This window comes from Salvelinus alpinus, chromosome 2 (assembly GCF_045679555.1).
Source record: "Salvelinus alpinus chromosome 2, SLU_Salpinus.1, whole genome shotgun sequence".
NCBI classification, from domain to species: Eukaryota; Metazoa; Chordata; class Actinopteri; order Salmoniformes; family Salmonidae; genus Salvelinus; species Salvelinus alpinus.
Window position 1 is genome coordinate 37248303 of NC_092087.1, and position 19748 is coordinate 37268050.

Genomic DNA, 19748 nt, shown 5'->3' on the forward strand with positions numbered 1-19748 from the left:
ATGTACATGCATCTACTCATTGATCTTAGCATTCACCATATAGAACTGCAGAGATGGGAACCAGGTCACAATTGAGCAAGTCCTAAGCAAGTCTCAAGTCTTAACCTTCGAGTCTCGAGTCAATTCCCAAGTAATAAGTGGCAACTCTCAAGTCAAGTCCCATGTTCCAAAGCTCAGGTCAAGTCACAAGTCCTTAATTTTGTTTTCCTTACATTAGGCCTACTAATACAATATATAGGCCTACATAATAAACTTCACAGATCATGAAATAAATGTTTTTTGAATCATCATTAATAATAGAAAAGCCATCCAAATGATGATATACAGTTAGTGTTGATAGTACAGCTACAGTTTGACTGACATTGTGAAATCTCCAATTAGAATAAAGTGGCATTGTTTTTACCCCGCCCACAACATGCACATTGAGAGGTCTGTGGTTGGCTAAGAATAAACATTTATGGAAACTCTTGCTCAGAGTGCATATTTTCAAGCGAGAAGCGGTGAAAATATAGGACAGTACTCTATTTTTCCCCATGCCTTTCCGCATCTGGAGGCGCTAGGCAGAACTGAATTTAACAGTTATTTACCATATAACCCAATGCGACTCTCCGCTTTGAGCAACAGAATTGCCACGAATGTATGCTCATGGTGTAATGCAGAATTTAAAAGGAGAGGGAGGTGGTGCTGCTCATTTGAGAAGGGAAAATCCAAGCCTCTCGAGTCTCTTGAGTGTTACAGCTCAAGTCCAAGTTAAGTCCAGAGTCATAGATGCTCAAGTCGAAGGCGAGTGTCAAGTGTTTTTTCTTTTTGCCAAGTCAAGTCTCAAGTCACGTGACTTGAATCCACATCTCTGTAGAACTGTATGTAAGCTACTGTATGTTCATTACAATCATGAACTCATTCATCCGCTTATCCATCCATCCATCCATGTTGGCTCACAGGAATAGGACGACCCCTGTGTTGGCCATGGCGTACGACAATCCCAGAATTCCACTTCCCATGATGGCGTTGCCCAAGTTGAATACTGACATTCCGAAAGAGGTCTTCCCCTCAAACTGATTCCATGGATAAAGACAAAGAGGAGAACACGCTTGTTAGCACAATGCTTAAAACAATCAAACTTGCTTCACAGAAGGAGAGAATGAACACGCGTTACACATCCACTGGGGCCATAGCACCCTATTGGTTTGGCTTACGTCTGTGAAGCCTGTGGTCTTCTTGTCCTCCATGCTAGATAGGAACTCCTGACTCTCTGCAAGGTTAGCCTCTGGATCCTCACTTCTGTGGGAATAAAGCACAGTCATAAGCACATTAAACAACAACAATGTTATGCAACCACAACTCAAGGACACTCTCTGAGAGAACTGTGGAATCATATAGGATAACATTCTACTGCTATAGGAGGCTGGGGCTGGATGGTACTGTTCTGTCCTTATCACAACTCATAATTGTCATAGGTGAGACAAACAGTACACTGAAACATATCCCTTCCTTGTCAATGTTACATACCTGACATTTTGGACACTATTAGGAACAATTTCCCTAAAAAAGTAGCGTAGAGAAAGACGATCCATCATCCAATGAAAGCACAAGGAGGAAAAACAACATAACACACCCTCAGTAATGCAGCCATGATGGAGACAGTGACACAGTCTGTGTAAACTAATGCATTCAAGCACAAAAGGGGATATGGGGAGACACTGTACGTTGTATGTTAAACAGTTCATGTAATTTCCTGTGACTGAGCATGTAATTTCCTGTGACTGAGGGGCAGGTCTGTTGCATGCTGATGGAGGTGACCTCATGATTAGTAGAGCAAAGGAATGCAGTCTCTGATGCTAGGCAGTACTAGGTACGCATGGCACACATTTCCACACACATATCCGGAGTAGTTAACAAAGAGCAGTGTTGTTGTTGTGGGGTGTGTGAAGGGAGACATGTGACACTCTCAGAGGGTAGTACAGTAGGTCACACGCGCAGCCTGCCCGCAGGACAAGGCAGCCAGTCGCAGAGCTCACCTCAACACTCTGACAAAACAAAGCTCAGTGAGGGAGCACATCACACTCAACACTAATAGTTTAATACTCAGCCAATGTAATATGTTGCCTAAATACCAGAGGGTCTACTTTTTTAGATGAAAAGGTTCCCCTTGTCTGCTATCTTGTATCGAACACTATATGCAGTAGCGAATGAGCCTGGGGATGAGGTTATCTTCTATCTGTGTATACTCTACTTTTTCAAATGAAAAGCCTGTGTATACTTTTGTATGTTTGTAGTCTGCTATCATGTACCTGAGTGTATACTTACTGCTCTGTGGTGTCTCCTGGTGGTGTTTTGGCTGCCGCTGTGGTTTCCTCCCCATGCTCATGGCCTTTCCCATTGGGAATAGAGTTCATCTCTGCTGGCGCCGGTGCTGCTGCTGGTGCTGGAGCTGGTGCTGCTGCTGGTGCTGGAGATGGTGCTGCCGCTGGTGCTGCTGCTGGTGGAGCAGGTTCTACGCTTTCAGCTGCTTTATCGTCACTCATCTTTGTGCTGATGGATGTGTGTGTGGGCTGTGTCTGATGTCCTCTTTTCTTTTCCTCTTTTCCTTCAGGAGTCTAGGAAATAATAGACAAGCGGCAGTTAGACTACAGCTGATGATTTAATTATGTTCACAATCACTGGAATATTACAGTTAATTAAATGCAGATAAGCTCGCATATCTTACACATCTTACACAGCCATCTAAATCCAAAATTGGGATACAAATTGTACAACTTGAGTACAAATGAGTTGCTGGCGACTATAAGAGGCATGTTGAAAGAGGCCTGCTCTTGGCAGTTATAATGAGTCTGTCTGTGTCTTCCTGGTAGGCCCCTGTTAAACGTGCCTGAGTTATAAAGGGCTTTCTAAGAACGCTAGAGGAGCAGACAACACAACACAAACACTTTCTATTTTCAGTTTGTCGCACATAAGATAAAAACACCAGCCACCACCACTGAAGTCGGAAAGCTAAGTTGATAAACAACTTTTGATTCCGGGGAGAATCTCTGGCATTATTGAGTTGTCAGCTGACAGGTATTTTCCTCTCTCTTTCCTCGGAGGAGAAAAGGCCCCAGTTAGCTGTGACACTCTAGGCTTTGTGAGGGATGGTTCGGGCCCCTCTACTCGGGGCCCCTGTGTCCTAGGTCCCAGTGGTGTCTAAGCAGAGCTGCTGGTGTGCGGGACCCTGAAAGGCCCCTGAAAGACTCCTGTGACATACGTCTCCTGGTTCCTGTCTACCTCGGTTCCCTCTCTGGCTGTCGCTGAAAGCCACCACCACTAATTTCTCCATTAGCTATGCAGCGTAAACAGGGGTAAAGTGCGGATGGGGTAGGGGGGTATAGAGAGTTGGGGGCGAAGGGGTTTAGAGAAGGTGGCACACACATAGCGGGACCCACAGAAGAAGGAGATGAAAGGCAGCAGAACCAGCTACGACCAGCTTAGAACCAGTTCTGGGCGTCTTTGTTCCCATTTTTTTTGTTCTAGCTCGCCATTTTTTTATTTAATTAGGAAGAGCTTAGCGTAGTGACAGTGCTCTCTCTCTCAGTGCTCCAGCCCCCTTCACTGGGCCTGGTCCCCTCAGCAGCCCCCTGTTCCTGCTTTCCACCACCCCTACAACCACCACCTCCCCTCCCCAGCCCACCTTTTAAATGTAGCTTTTCGTAAAATGATTTTAGCACATCAAAGACTGAGGGATGTGAATAAACCCTGAGTCTCCATCGAGCAGCAGCCCCTCATGGCCTGTGTCACTGTGTTACTGGCATCCACCAACCACGTTGTGATGTGAGCCTTATTGCACAGCCAGGCTCCTCTGTCTCTCTGGCTAAAGCCGGGCAACGTGGTCAGCCAGCAAAACACGGCACACAATGGCGCATGTTGTGTGGTTTCCTGGGAACGGGCCGGAGAACAGTGATGCTATTGTGCCAAGCATCATTATACCGCCGGGGCCCCCTTGGCTGCAGCTTGCCAGGCCACTCGAGGGGCTGAAAAGGTAATTCATTGTGCCCTAATTGAAAAGACGCCACCTTGAATTCCGTAGCTACCGGTGTCCCGCGCTCACGCACATGTGTGGCAGGGGAAGGGCAGTGGGCGGTGTCACACACACTAGCAGCCCATCGCCAGTGAGGAGTCTCTCTGTCACTCAAAGAGCTCACGAATCACAGACAGGCTGGAGAGCACGCTCAGAGGAGGATCTGAAGTGGAAAGGATGTGTGATTGGCTGGCTGAACCACAGGGGGATCTCTGGGATGAACTCACAGGGTAGAGCTTCTCCACGTCAAAGCTGATTGGGCAGAATCACATCTTCAATAACCATTGTATAAATTAACAAAAGCAACATGTGACTTCCTTCAGCTAGCTGGGTGTGAAAACACAAACCCAATGTGTTTTCATTCAGCCAGAATACCTGGCAGATCTCTAGCCACAGACACAGGGAATACGGTATGAATACAGTATGTTTGAAGACTTAATTGATTGTTCCACTAAGCCCCTGAGAGAGTGAGTCACTGAAGATGAAAGGGAATGTGTGGCGATGAAGAAGATAACATTTACAATGGCAAATGTAGGACAGTCACCATGCGATGTAAGCAGCAAGGACACCCAGATCTCCATGTTAAGGACTTGGAGACTTCTCACCAGGATATCACACATAGAACAAAACCGGAATACTACACCTACAGTATACATACACTATAGTACAGTATGAAACATAAGAGAAAAGGAGGTTGTGTGTTGAGGAGAAGAGGTCTATCTAGGTCAAATCACAGTAGCGATGAGATCACATCCTGAATAACATACAGATGTTCTATTTTAATTTGATCACTCTGTTGTCACAGAGAATTTTCATGCGCAGTAGGAAATGCAAATTGTAGTGAATTCGAGGTTTAAAAAGGCTTATAAAGTTTGTAATTTCCGGTTTAAAATGTCAGACTTGATTTATCCTAAAAAAATGACCATTCATTATAATGCACATAATAATTCACATTTTCTGTTGCTGCAGGATAATTTTCACGCTGTGAGAAACTGGTTAAATTAAGATAGCACATTTGTACCAGCGGAGGCTCCTCAGAAGAAAAAGAAGAGGACCATCCTCCTCAGTGAATTTCATAAAAATAAAAATTGTTAAAAAAATTCTGATGAAACTATACTATATATATTCACGTCACCAAATAATTGATTAAAACACACTGTTTTGCAATTAATGTCTACAGTAGCCTCAACAGCACTCTCTGGGGTAGCACCATGGTGTAGCCTGAGGACAGCTAGTTTCCGTCCTCCTCTGGGTACATTGACTTCAATACTAGGATGCTCATGGTTCTCACCCCCTTCCATACACTTACACAGTAATTTTGACAACTTCCGGAGGACGTCCTCCAACCTATCAGAGCTCTTGCAGCATGAACCGACATGTTGTCCACCCAATCAAAGGATCAGAGAATAAATCTAGTACTTAAAGCATAAGCTACAGCTAGCTAGTGCTGCTATGCATAAAATGTGTTGAGTAGTTGACTGAAAGACAGAGAAAGTTGAATAGTTGAACAGTTTTGAACAAATTCATATCTTTAAAAATGAAGGAGAAGCAAACGAGAGAGAGAGAGCTATAATTTTGTAGAATTTGTTTAAACTTTCACTTACTTAGCTAGCGAATGCAACTAGCTAGTTTAGCCTAATCAAACACCTGGCTCAAACAGAGAGTGATGCTATGTTAGCTAGCTGGCTATAGCTATTCAACACTGGATTTCTTCCAAGTCATGGTAAGCTTTTGGTTTTATTAATGTATTGCCACCGGAGCCAGCCAGCGTAACTGCTAAACTGCTTGCTGTCCACTGTACTGCATGATTGCAGTGGGTTTAGTAATGCGTTAGTTCTAGTAGCTATTATGACTATTACGTTAGCTAATATGGTGACAACGATGTAGGCTGTGTGTAGCGGTTAGTGGTTATGATAACAAAGCCTCCTTCACTCATGCCACCAAATTTACCCTCGTAAAACTGACTATCCTACCGATCCTTGACTTCGGCAATGTCATTTACAAAATAGCCCCCAACACTCTACTCAGCAAACTGGATGTAGTCTATCACAGTGACATCCATTTTATCACCAAAGACCCATATACTACCCACCACTGCGAACTGTATGCTCTCGTTGGCTTGGCCTCACTACATATCCGTTGCCAAACCCACTGGCTCCAGGTCATCTGTAAGTCTTTGCTCGGTAAATCCCCGCCTTATCTCAGTTCACTGGTAACCATATCAACACCGACCCGTAGCACACGCTCCAGCAGGTATATTGCACTGGTCATCCCCAAAGCCAAAACTTCCTTTGGCCGCCTTTCCTTACAGTTCTCTGCTGCCAATGACTGGAACGAATTGCAAAAATCTCTGAAGCTGGAGTCTTATATCTCCCTCTCTAACTTTAAGCATCAGCTGTCTGAGCAGCTTACCGATCACTGTACCTGCACACAGCCAATCTGTAAATAGCACACCCGACTACCTCATCCCCATATTATTACTTACCCTCTTGCTCTTTTGCACCCCAGTATCTCTACTTGCACATCATAATCTTCACATCTATCACTCCAGTATTAATGCTAAATTGTAATTATTTAATTTATTTATTGCCTACCTCCTTACTCTTTTGCATTTGCACACACTGTACATAGATTTTTCTATTTTTCTTTTCTTTTGTCTTGTTGACTGTACGTTTGTTTATGTGTAACTCTGTGTTGTTGTTTTTGTCGCACTGCTTTGCTTTATCTTGGCCAGGTCGCAGTTGTAAATGAGCACTTGTTCTCAACGGGCCTACCTGGTTAAATAAAGGTGAAATAAATACAAATTAAAATATGGTATGAAGGTTTGGTTTGGAAAGGTTTTGTCACCTGGTCACAGACAGCTGTTGTATTGTTCACTGAAGTCCACAAGAAAAGGGAAAATGTGAGAGGAGGAGAGAGTGTGATCATGTTGTTTGTATGTGGCTGCTAGTTCTGTGTTTGCGTTTGATCAGGGGTGTATTCATTCAGCCGATTCTGTTGAAAAGGTTTTCTTAAACGGAAGCAAACGGAACGAAATGGAGATAAACATACCTGCATTTGTACAACAGAAACTATTGTTTGCAACTGTTGGACTAATGATTACAATCTAGATCAGCTAGATGCAGGCAAGAAAGAGTGTGCAAGGCGGTATTGAATGTGCTACTGTCTGTCAACAAAAATATCTTGCCCTGTGCACCTACGTTGTAAACTTTCATTCGTAGGCTACGTTGTAGCAACCTCATGATGGATATAGGGAAATTAGAGTATCATGTAGTAGCCCAAACGTATTAATGTTTGAGCTGGGTGAATTGAATATGAATGACACTCATCCAATATGCTGTAATAGAAATAAGACCATGCTCATGAAACCAAAAAACGGTCCTCCCTCATCTTTAAACGGCACCAATCGCCAACGATTTGTACGGCATGATGCCACCATCATCACATATCCTTCATACACAATTAACAAAGCCTGCCTGCCTGCCCAGCCATCATCACTTAAGTCTCAAACACCTCACTTTCCCAGATTAGCCACCTAAAAGTGTGTATGTGTGTGTGTGAGTGTGTGTGAGCAGTTTGACAGGAAGTAGTTTGTTGGGAGAACGTCATGCAGGCTTACTCACCACCTCTAGGGAGGTGCACATGTGGCGTCAAGTAATTACATCGAGAGCGTTTAATTAAATTCAACATGCTGTTATTTTTAAAGGTCTCTCTATAAACAACTATTAATAGATGGGGTTTATTTGCTACTGCTCTGCATGCAGCATTAAGATACACATGGAAAGGCTGACACAGAATGACTATTGGCAATGATCCCTATATTGCTCCCTAAGCCAGTGGATGTTGTGGATGCAGTGATTTTATAAACCGCTGTTGTGTTCTGTTCTTGCAGGGTTTCATGGGTGTTGTTGTTGGGTCTCTGCTTTGTGTAGACAGAAGGCCGTGTCCCCAGAGGAAAGGAGCTTGTTTGGTAAGGGTGGGGGTGGGGGGGTGGAGTCATGGGAATAGGGGCATAATTACGCAAGAGCAAATGTCACATTGTTACGCTTTCGTGTGGGAGAAAATCAATGTCCTCCTTCCCTGTCTAATCTGTCAGAGGCTTGCTCGTTTATCCAAGCCTTGAAGAGCCCTGATCCCAAAAAACTCTCCTCAAATTCTCACCCTCAGACCAGCGTCTGTGCTGCTGGGGCTAGGCTACTCTGACGTAGGCAACATGGCTAAGAGACGTCATCCCGGAGGGAGATGTATGAGGACCAGAAGAGAAGTGTTTACCGCGAGCCCAGAACCACTCCAAAGCAGGGCCCTGACCCGCACACCACATCTACCAACACTGATTACTTATATTGCCTGTGTGTGTGTGTGGGGGGGGGGGGCTTGTGGGTGTGCGTGTAGGTGTGGGTGTGCGTGTCTGTAGGTGGGTGTGTGTGTGTGAGTAGTCTGTGTGAGTAGTCTGCTCGAGGAATAATCGGGCTATAACACCCCTTCTCCAACACTGTCAAGGCCCTGTGCTTCATTAGTCCACTGTAATTTCATTTGAGCTTAATCTGTTGAAGAGGCTTTGGACTATCATTAAACAATAAGGGATTTTTTTGCAGTTTTGCTACTCTCCTCAGGCAGGGAAAAAGTGCCTCTGCTCCATATCCAATCAGCAAAGCCCTTTGACTTTCCCAAACCCCTGTGGCTACAGAGGTTTGATTCCATATACATGTTTTCCTTACAACCCACCAATTAGAGTACAATCTGTATTGTATTTTGATTAACCACAAGAATAGATACTGGGGGAATTATCTGTGGTAGACCTTACCTCAGCAAGATGAGGGTTTAAGCATTACAGTCAAATAGAAACGCAATTCGGCTACCATGAGAAAATCTCATGATGTGCCACTGAGGTATTTAGTTTTTTTCTGTCTAGCTGGCTGTCAAATTAAAATCCCCAGGGCTCTGAGTGACAACGTGTCTGACTAGAAAACATCTCATCTCTCTAGCGGGCTGAACGTTCAGTGTGGAGAGATTTCCAACAGATTAAGAGATTACACTTTTCCACATCATTTCTCTGATGAGCTGCTAATAGACGTGTGTCTCCCTGTGTTTAAGAGCACACAGTGGAGAAGAGGGGGCTTCTAACAGCTTGTCTCTGTCTTTCCCTAGGATGACTGGATTATACTAGAGCCACTCTCACTCAGGTGGGAAATCAGGATTTAACCTCCCATGTGTGTCACACACACACAAACACACAAACTCACTATGCTGCTAAAAATAGCCTCATGTCACAAACAGAGGCGTGTTGGGCACCAGCACGTGTGAATATGGATGGACAGATGGATGGACGGATGGATGGATGGAAGGACGGACGGACGGATGCAGTGGACACCTGAAATAAACCTGCCTGGTAAAGTTGTGAAACGCCAGTCCTAGTAAATATTATGGATGGGCTGAACTGTCATCTGTCTATTCTGGTTCTACACACACAGCAATCAGACAAGGGTGTGCTTCACATTTATCCACATTGCTATTTTCATTTCATTCCACAAATACTTCAGTGTGAGGGGGATGCACTGGCACCAGCTATAACTATCAGCTATCATTCAGCATACCACTTGGCGTTCTTTCAGCAGCATAACATTGACTGGACTGCTAAATTAAGTGCTTAAACAACTGAATCAATCAACACATGGGACCCTTCAGCTCTACTTTATATCTACGTGCCGTTGATTTCTCTTTGTTTCAAGTAGTTCCAGTCAGTCACAGACCAATTAATTGAATGGCAAGTGAGGTTGCTGAGACATTATCAGAGAGAGCCTCAAAGTCAGACACTTCTGTTCTGATGCCCAGGCGGAACTCTTTTTCATCACCCATTCCCCACGAACTCACTGCCCTCCCCTGCTCTAATTCACTCTATCCCTTTTTCCTCACACTCCTACCCTCTTCTCTCGCTTGCTCCCAAGATGGGTGGCAGGTAGCCTAGCAGTTAGCGTGTTGGGCCAGTAACTGAAAGGTTGGTCGTTCTAATCCCTGAGCTGGCAAGGTGTCAATGTGCCCTTGAGCAAGGCACTTCCCAGCTAACAATTCCAGGGAAAGAGAACCTTTTGTAATATTCCCTTGCCATTTGAGAGTGTACAGTTTTCTGTTAGTTACAGGAACATTCTATGTATGTCAGCAGAAACTTCCTGAGAACTTATTTAGCATGTTTTGGCATTATAGTTAGGAGAACATTCCCTTAATGTCCAACAGAACTTACCCAGAACATGGTTACCATGTTCTCAGAATATACAATATTAATGTTCTAGACACGTATTATGGGACGTTGCAAGAACATACTGTGTCCAGTTTTCTGAGGGTTAGGATAATATTCCATCAACGTCACATCAAACATACACAGAACATGGTTTCCATGTTCTCAGAATATAAGATATTAATGTTCTAGACACATTTTATGGCAACGTTGCAAGAACATTCATGCGTCCCGTTTTCTGATGGTTAGGAGAATATACCATCAACGTCACACCCAACATACACAAAACAAGGTTACCTGTGCCCAAGAACGTTTAAAACATAAGACATTGTGTCATGGTCCCTTTGAGATTGTTGTCTACTTCCCGGCTTGTTCCTTGGACGTTACTAAAGATGTTGTTAGGACGTCGCCTGATTGTCCCCAAAAAACTTGCTTCATCACACATTGTTACTGTTGCCAAGCCAATGAAGTACTTTCCCTGTTGGTAAGGTTAGAAACACCCACACAAACAAAGCTTTCAATATACACACATGATTACTTTATACATTTAATCAGTCATTATTATTCAACATGTCCTCACCTGGGATTTGAACTCACAACCTCTTGGTTCATGGCATTCCAATCTTCCCATTACACCAAGTCTGACTGATTTCACCTGCATAGCTACACTTTGCACTTCAAAGTACATCTCGGCTCTGTTAAAAGCACACTTAATCCCACTCACTCTATCATAGTGATTAAGGAGTAACATTAAAACTAAGTACTATGCCCCCACCAACATTAGACAGCCAGACAGAAAACCCTCAAATGGTTGAAACAAGTAAATCAATGATGAGAGAATAGTCTGATTAAATGATAATGGACACAGACATGGTGGTGTAGCAGGACGATAGGAATGCTGTGAACTAAGAGGTTGTGAATTCAAATCCCAAGTGAGGACATGTTGAATAATATTTACTGTATAAATATATATGCACAATGTAATCATGTGTGTCAAATATGTAATTTGAAATGTTGTACATTAAAAGCACTGCGCTGTGTGTGGGTGTCCCTATTCCTGCCAACAGACAAAAAGCTGTAAATATATTAGTAGTTCACCAATCAGGGCCTTGATGGGCTCTGCAACAGTAACAAGGAGTGTTTTGTAAAGTAACAAGTTTTTTGAGGGGTGGGGAGAACGTTTCTTTGAGACCATCAGGCGACGCCCTAAAAATGTTTTAAGGGACGTCCCCGGAACAAGCTGGGAACTACACAAAAACCTCCAGGGGACCATGAGAGAACATCCTATGTTTTATACGTCATTGGACACATTAATGTTTTTGCAATGTTCCCATGAAACATGTCTAGAACATTAATATCTTATATTCTGAGAACATGTGTCACGACTTCCACCGAAGTCGTTTCCTCTCCTTGATCGGGCGGCGTTCGGCGTCACCAGTCTTCTAGCCATCGTCGATCCACTTTTCATTATTCCATTTGTCTTGTCTTGTTTTCCTACACACCTGGTTTCCATTTCCCTCATTATTTGTTGTGTATTTAACCCTCTGTTCCCCCCATGTCTTTGTGTGGAATTGTTTGTTGTAAGTGCTTGTGCACATGTTACTGGTGCGCGGCAGATTTTGTACCCATATTCTGTTGTATTTTTATGCCGTTGGTTTTTGAATTAAAACCTCTACTTCATCACCCTCCCGGATCCGGGATCCTCCTCATCAAAAAAGCTGACTAGCATAGCCTAGCCTAACGGGACAGGGATATCATATAATATAATTTTCATGAAATCACAAGTCCAATACAGCAAATGAAAGATAAACATCTTGTGAATCCAGCCATCATTTCCGATTTTTAAAATGTTTTACAGCGAAAACACAATATGTATTTCTATTAGCTAACCACAATAGCCAAACACACAACCGCATATTTTCACCATGTTTCCACCGCATAGGTAGCTTTCACAAAACTGACAAAATAGAGATAAAATTAGTCACTAACCAAGAAACAACTTCATCAGATGACAGTCTTATAACATGTTATACAATACATTTATGTTTTGTTAAAAAAAAATTTTTTAATAACTTTACCATAACATACAGCTTGCGTTATTGTGAGACAGTGCTCACCAACACGGCGGAGAATTTTACACAGAAATACGAAATAACCATAAATATTTTCTTACTTTTGCTGAGCTTCCATCAGAATGTTGTACAAGGAGTCCTTGGTCCAGAATAAATCATTGTTTGGTTTTAGAATGTCCATTTCTTCTGTCGAATTCGCGCCACAATGCTAGCCAAGGTTTCTAACATTCCCATCCTCTCTTGGCGCAAAGAACGGAAAACTCCAAAAGTCCCAATAAACGTTGAATAAACTGATAAAACTCGGTTGAAAAAACCTACTTTATGATGTTATTATCATATGTATCAAATAAAATCAGAGCCGGAGATATTCGCCGTATATACCGAACGCTTTTCAGAAGACAATGTCGAGGTCCCTCGCTCGCCGTCGAAGACAAAGAAAATACCGGACCTGTCACTCCAAAAGCTCTTGTTCGGCCTCAGATCAAGCTAGACACCCCATTCCACCTTCCACTGCCTGTTGACATCTAGTGGAAGGCGTATGAAGTGCATGCATATCGATAAATAAAAGCCAGTTGAATAGGCAGGCCCTGAAACAGAGCCTCGTTTTCAGATTTTTCACTTCCTGTATGGAAGTTTGCTGCAAAATGAGTTCTGTTTTACTCACAGATATAATTCAAACAGTTTTAGAAACTTGAGAGTGTTTTCTATCCAATAGTAATAATAGTATGCATATTGTATGATCTAGAACAGAGTACGAGGCCGTTTCATTTGGGCCCAATTTTTTCCAAAGTGAAAACAGCGCTCCCGTATTGACAAGAAGTTATTAAACTGCTCCGGCTACTACCTAGTTCTGCTCTCCTGCGTCTGACTTCCCTGCCACCAGTTACGCACCCCTTTACAACATGGCAACTATGTTCTGTGTATATTTGGTGTGATGTTGATGGAATATTCTCCTAACCCTCTGGAATATTCTTGCAACATTCCAATAAAATGTGTCAACAACATTGATATTGAATATTCTGAGAACATGGTAACCACGTTGTGGTTAAGTTCTGTTTGTCATTAAGGGAACGGTCTCTTGGAAACAGTCCTTGCACATTACTAGAACATTCCTATGAAAATGTTAGGTAATGGCCTAATGAGACTCTTAAGGGAACATTCTCTACAGTTGTGGGAACGTTTGTTGTTAACTGGGTTAAACCTAATTGATCCAGGGTCGACCCCACTCTCCGAGGCTGTCTCAAGGGGAGTTGGGATATACAAAAGACACATTTTCAATTCACACTTGTGTATTAATACACACGTGAAATAAGGCACACATATATAAGCACCTACCAAATTATTACTGTTAATATTCCACTCACCTTTACAATCTCTCTACTTGATTTTCGCTCCCAATCTCCTCTCCCCACTCAATACTTAATCCCTTCTCTGCTCACTGGCTCTCGGAGGGATTCCAGGCCCATTGAGTCCCATCATGATTAGCTGGCTGGGTGAATGGGAGATTAACTAAGAACTCAGAGATTTGTGTCAGCCTCTGAGATGCTCCTCATCTCTCTCTCTCTCTCTCTCTCTCTCTCTCTCTCTCTCTCTCTCTCTCTCTCTCTCTCTCTCTCTCTCTCTCTCTCTCTCTCTCTCTCTCTCTCTCTCCCTCTCTCTCTCTCTCTCTCTCTCTCTCTCTCTCTCTCTCTCTCTCTCTCTCTCTCTCTCTCTCTCTCTCTCTCTCTCTCTCTCTCTCTCTCTCTCCCTCTCTCCCTCTCTCTCTCTCTGTGAGCCTGGGCTGGTGGGAGAAATACAGATTAGTGCACAGCAGTCTTTGGTAAACATACACCACAGCATATATCAATAACTGTGTGTACTCTCTGGTTGTGGATATTATCTTTCTGATCAAGTATACAGTGGGGCAAAAAAGTATTTAGTCAGCCACCAATTGTGCAAGTTCTCCCACTTAAAAAGATGGGAGAGGCCTGTAATCTTCATCATAGGTACACTTCAACATTGACAGACAAAATGAGGGGGAAAAATCCAGAAAATCACATTGTAGGATTTTTAATGAATTTATTTGCAAATTATGGTGGAAAATAAGTATTTGGTCAATAACAAAAGTTTATCTCAATACTTTGTTATATACCCTTTGTTGGCAATGACAGAGGTCAAACGTTTTCTGTAAGTCTTCACAAGGTTTTCACACACTGTTGCTGGTATTTTGGCCCATTCCTCCATGCAGATCTCCTCTAGAGCAGTGATGTTTTGGGGCTGTTGCTGGGCAACACGGACTTTCAACTCCCTCCAAAGATTTTCTATGGGGTTGAGATCTGGAGACTGGCTAGGCCACTCCAGGACCTTGAAATGCTTCTTACGAAGCCACTCCTTCGTTGCCCGGGCGGTGTGTTTGGGATCATTGTCATGCTGAAAGACCCAGCCACGTTTCATCTTCAATACCCTTGCTGATGGAAGGAGGTTTTCACTCAAAATCTCACGATACATGGCCCCATTCATTCTTTCCTTTACACGGATCAGTCGTCCTGGTCCCTTTGCAGAAAAACAGCCCCAAAGCATGATGTTTCCACCCCCATGCTTCACAGTAGGTATGGTGTTCTTTGGATGCAGCTCAGCATTCTTTGTCCTCCAAACACGACGAGTTGAGTTTTTACCAAAAAGTTCTATTTTGGTTTCATCTGACCATATGACATTCTCCCAATCTTCTTCTGGGTCATCCAAATGCTCTCTAGCAAACTTCAGACGGGCCTGGACATGTACTGGCTTAAGCAGGGGGACACGTCTGGCACTGCAGGATTTGAGTCCCTGGCGGCGTAGTGTGTTACTGACGGTAGGCTTTGTTACTTTGGTCCCAGCTCTCTGCAGGTCATTCACTAGGTCCCCCCGTGTGGTTCTGGGATTTTTGCTCACCGTTCTTGTGATCATTTTGACCCCACGGGGTGAGATCTTGCGTGGAGCCCCAGATCGAGGGAGATTATCAGTGGTCTTGTATGTCTTCCATTTCCTAATAATTGCTCCCACAGTTGATTTCTTCAAACCAAGCTGCTTACCTATTGCAGATTCAGTCTTCCCAGCCTGGTGCAGGTCTACAATTTTGTTTCTGGTGTCCTTTGACAGCTCTTTGGTATGGCCATAGTGGAGTTTGGAGTGTGACTGTTTGAGGTTGTGGACAGGTGTCTTTTATACTGATAACAAGTTCAAACAGGTGCCATTAATACAGGTAACGCGTGGAGGACAGAGGAGCCTCTTAAAGAAGAAGTTACAGGTCTGTGAGAGCCAGAAATCTTGCTTGTTTGTCGGTGACCAAATACTTATTTTCCACCATAATTTGCAAATAAATTCATTAAAAATCCTACAATGTGATTTTCTCCCCTCATTTTGTCTGTCATAGTTGAAGTGTACCTATGATGACAATTACAGGCCTCTCTCATCTTTTTAAGTGGGAGAACTTGCACAATTGGTGGCTGACTAAATACTTTTTTGCCCCACTGTATAGTAAATATTAGGTTTCTTACATAGATTTATACCCAACACTCATACAGATGTAGGATCTTAATTTGAGCCAGTTTGCTACAGCAGGAAAATAATCCTACAGCAACCGATAATGTGAATTATTATGTTGATTATAACTAATAGAAATGTTTGTAGGGGTTGATACAATTTTTGTTACAAACTTTAGAAGCCTTTTTGAACCTTGAATACACTACAATTTGTGCTTACTTACAAGCCCTTAACCAACAATGCAGGTTTAAGATAAATACCAACAAAAAAATAAAAAAATAAAAGTGACAAATAATTAAAGAGCAGCAGTAAAATAACAATAGCGAGGCTATAAACAAGTGGCACCGGTACAGAGTCAATGTGGGGCGGCACCGGTTAGTCGAGGTCATTGAGGTAATATGTACATGTAGGTAGAGTTGTGAGAGTGCAGTTAGTTGACTACAGCTCAGCGTTCAACACCATAGTGTCCTCCAAGCTCATCACTCAGGACCCTGTGGCTGAACACCTCCCTCCACAACTGGATCCTGGACTTCCAGGCAGGCTGCCCTCAGGTGGTGAGGGTAGGCAACAACAAATCCGCCACTTTGACCCTCAACATGGGGGGCCCTCAGGGGTGCGTGCTTAGTCCCCTCCTGTACTCCCTGTTCACCCACAACTGTGTGGTCGCGCATGACTCCAACACCATCATTACGTTTTCTGACGACACTACGGTGGTAGGCATGATCAACGACGATGATGAGACAGCCTGTAGGGAGGAGGTCAGTGACCTGGCAGTGTGGTGCCAGGATAACAACCTTTCCCTCAACATCAGCAAAACAAAGGAGCTTATCGCGGACTACAGGAAACGGATCCACATCGACGGGGCTGTAATTGAGCGGGTCGAGAGCTTCAAATTCCTTTGTGCCACATCACTAAGGGAATAACATGGTCCACACACACCAACACAATCGTGAAGAAGGCATGACAACACCTCTTCTCCCTCAGGAGGCTAAAAAGATTAGGCATGGGCCTTCAGATCCTCAATAAGTTATACAGTTATACCATTGTATGCATCTTGACTGGCTTCTTCACCGCTTGGTAAACTATTAGTGGATTTGGCTATTTCAGCCACACCAGTTGCTGACAGGTGTATAAAATCTAGCACACAGCCAAGCAATCTCCATAGACAAACATTGGCAGTAGAATGGCCTTACTGAAGATCTCATTGAATTTCAACGTGGCACCGGCAAAGGATGCCACCTTTTCAATAAATCAGTTAATCAAATTTCTGCCCTGCTAGAGCTGCTCCGGTCAACTCTAAGTACTGTTATTGTGAAGTGGAAAAGTCTCGGAGCAGCAACGGCTCAGCCGCGAAGTGGTAGGCCACACAAGTTCACAAAACAGGACCACCCAGTGCTGAAGCACGTAACGCGTAACAATCGCGTGTCTTCGGTTTCAGCACTCATTACAGAGTTCCAAACTGCCTCTGGAAGCAACGTCAGCACAAGAACTGTTCTTCGGGAGCTTCATGAAATGGGTTTCCATGGCAGAGCAGCCGCACTTAAGCCTAAGATCACCATGTGCAATGCTAAGCGTCGGCTGGAGTGGTGTAAAGCTCGCCGCCATTGGACTCTGGAGCAGTGGAAACGCTTCACCATCTGGCAGTCCAAAGGACGAATCTGGGTTTCAGCAGATTTCAAGAGAATGCTACCTGCCCGAATGCATAGTGCCAACTGTAAAATTTGGTGGAGGAGGAATAATGGTCTGGGGCTGTTTTTCATGGTTCGGGCTAACCCAGTGAAGGGAAATCGTAACACTACAGCATACAATGACATTCTAGACGATTATGTGCTTCCAATTTGTGGCAACAGTTTGGGGAAGGCCCTTTCTTGTTCCAGCATGACAATGTCCCCGTGCACAAAGCGAGGTCCATAAAGAAATGGTTTGTTGAGATCGATGTGGAAGAACTTGACTGGACTGCACAGAGCCCTAACCTCAACCCCATTGAACACCTTTGGGATGAAATGGAACGCTGACTGCGAGCCAGGCCTAATCGACGAACATCAGTGCCCAACCTCACTAATGCTTGTGGCTGAATGGAAGCAAATCCCCACAGCAATGTTCCTAAAAATTGTCCAGCCACCCAAATCATAGACATGTGGCCTCAGACAAAAAAAGCATCCTCTCCTGGCTCCCCAACCCTATCTTCTCTTCTCTCCCTCTCTCTTCTCTCCATCACGTGGACGAGGAGAGAGATCATCACTGGGGAAACCATCCAGCTGGAAATACAACTCCCAGCGATGGGCCTCCACCATGGTTCAGCGCCGAGGACCCGACTACATCACATGCCATCGTACCAAGTGGGTCTAGGGCTAGGCTAACCCCGCTGTCATAAGACATGTTGCCAATGGCTTTAGGTTAAATTATTTCAAAAGCATTTATAGTTCCACAAAACAGCTGAGGTAACTACTAGGACTTCACAAACTGAGAGATGTGTGCCATACCTCTAAATTAAAACCCAAAACAAAGCTCTGGCTCGGCTCAGACCTTTCTATTTGGAAACAGAAATAGAGGGCTCTGGCTCTGCTGAGTGTAACACATTCAAAATGTTTAAAGTCACATCCTGATTCCTGACATTCCAGGAAGTGAATGCCGTCCAATGTGAGGGCTGTGTTCCCAAGCAGCTGTCCTAAATAGATTAGTACCTCTCCTCACCCCTGCTGCTGATGTCACAGTGAAGCCATTGAGATAGTAGAGGGGTAAGGGCATGTCTCTGAGTCTGGCCTACTTCTAGTTCTAGCCCTGCATCCCGTGCCTAATGACACCCTGATCAATGTTGAGTTATGGAGCGTGACTCTGGGTGTCCTCCATCAATGCTCTCCCTTAAGCACTTCCTCTGAGATATCTTCCACGAGCCCGCAAACACTGAGCTCATGGATGTTAAATTGTGACTTAACTTGTGACAAACACATGAGCTTTACCGATGCAGTGGTGTAGAAGTCCAACAGAAGAATATGAAACAATTTTATGAAATAGAAATTATGGAATTGTGTGGTGGACCTGGAGGCATTCTCACCATCAAATTGGACACAAACAATTTAATTTGAGGTTTTCATCACTTTCTCTCCAGCAAATCTAAAAGTGTGTGAGTGCTGGGTATTCTAAGACTTAGTGAAATAATGAGTTTTAAGCACTGTTTTAAAACTGTTCAAAGATGGCCAAAGATCTTTGAGTCTATGCTCTTACAAATCCACACTGATGTCATGAACATTTCCAGAAAAAAAGATGACTTCACCTGCTTCAAACTGGTCAGCCAAAAATGTATTTTCTAACTACCTTCCTAACTCCTTAGCCTTGGTAGTTTAGACAATTTAAGAGATTACAGGTCATTTTTCCCTCCCAGACTACGGATTTACAAAGTACTTCAATGTACAAACAGTACTTCAAAAAGAGTTTGGCTTTCATGGCTGAGGATTTCTCTAATTCATCTGGACTACTGTGTCTGATCATACATACTAGGTTATTGCCCTGAGGTGTTCCTTATCATTCTGATATACTTTGAAATTGTGTTGAACAGGAGCACATAGTAAGCAGTGGCTCGATTCAGCTTTGTGGGGAAACAAAAGTGAATAACATGTTATAAGACACGTAATAACCACATCAATCGTAAAGCTGTCCAATGTAATTTCAAACACACATTTCTGACTTAGCTACAAGTAACCATCATATTAAGGTGAAAGTGTTGAGTGCAAAAAAATAAGTTGTTGAAGTTGATGTCCCATAATTTCATTATTTCAGAGTGACAGCAAATCACAGCATCAAAAAGTCTCTGGGGCTCAAATCTCTGTAGGAGAGTTCAGTCTTCCCTCACTGCATTGTGAGTTCAAAAATGTAAAATCTAATTCACTTCACG

The 19748-nt window shown here is 43.5% G+C and overlaps 1 protein-coding gene across 3 annotated transcripts in view; it reads right to left on the reverse strand.

Moving 5' to 3' along the window:
• The window catches only part of LOC139542728 (sodium-coupled neutral amino acid transporter 3-like), a 63316-nt gene that overhangs the window by 38219 nt on the left and 5349 nt on the right, over window positions 1-19748 (reverse strand). The window contains exons 1-5 of one of the 3 annotated variants that reach the window (XM_071348523.1): window positions 13720-13847; window positions 2308-2597; window positions 1510-1542; window positions 1197-1281; window positions 940-1055 (exon numbers count right to left, since the gene is read on the reverse strand). In XM_071348523.1, coding sequence (XP_071204624.1) covers window positions 940-1055; window positions 1197-1281; window positions 1510-1542; window positions 2308-2525 — 452 coding nt within the window. In that variant the 5' untranslated portion in view covers window positions 2526-2597; window positions 13720-13847. Of the gene's footprint in view, window positions 1-939; window positions 1056-1196; window positions 1282-1509; window positions 1543-2307; window positions 2598-13719; window positions 13848-19748 lie in introns of those variants that run through there. The other 2 variants (XM_071348514.1, XM_071348532.1) reach the window with 2 other exon arrangements.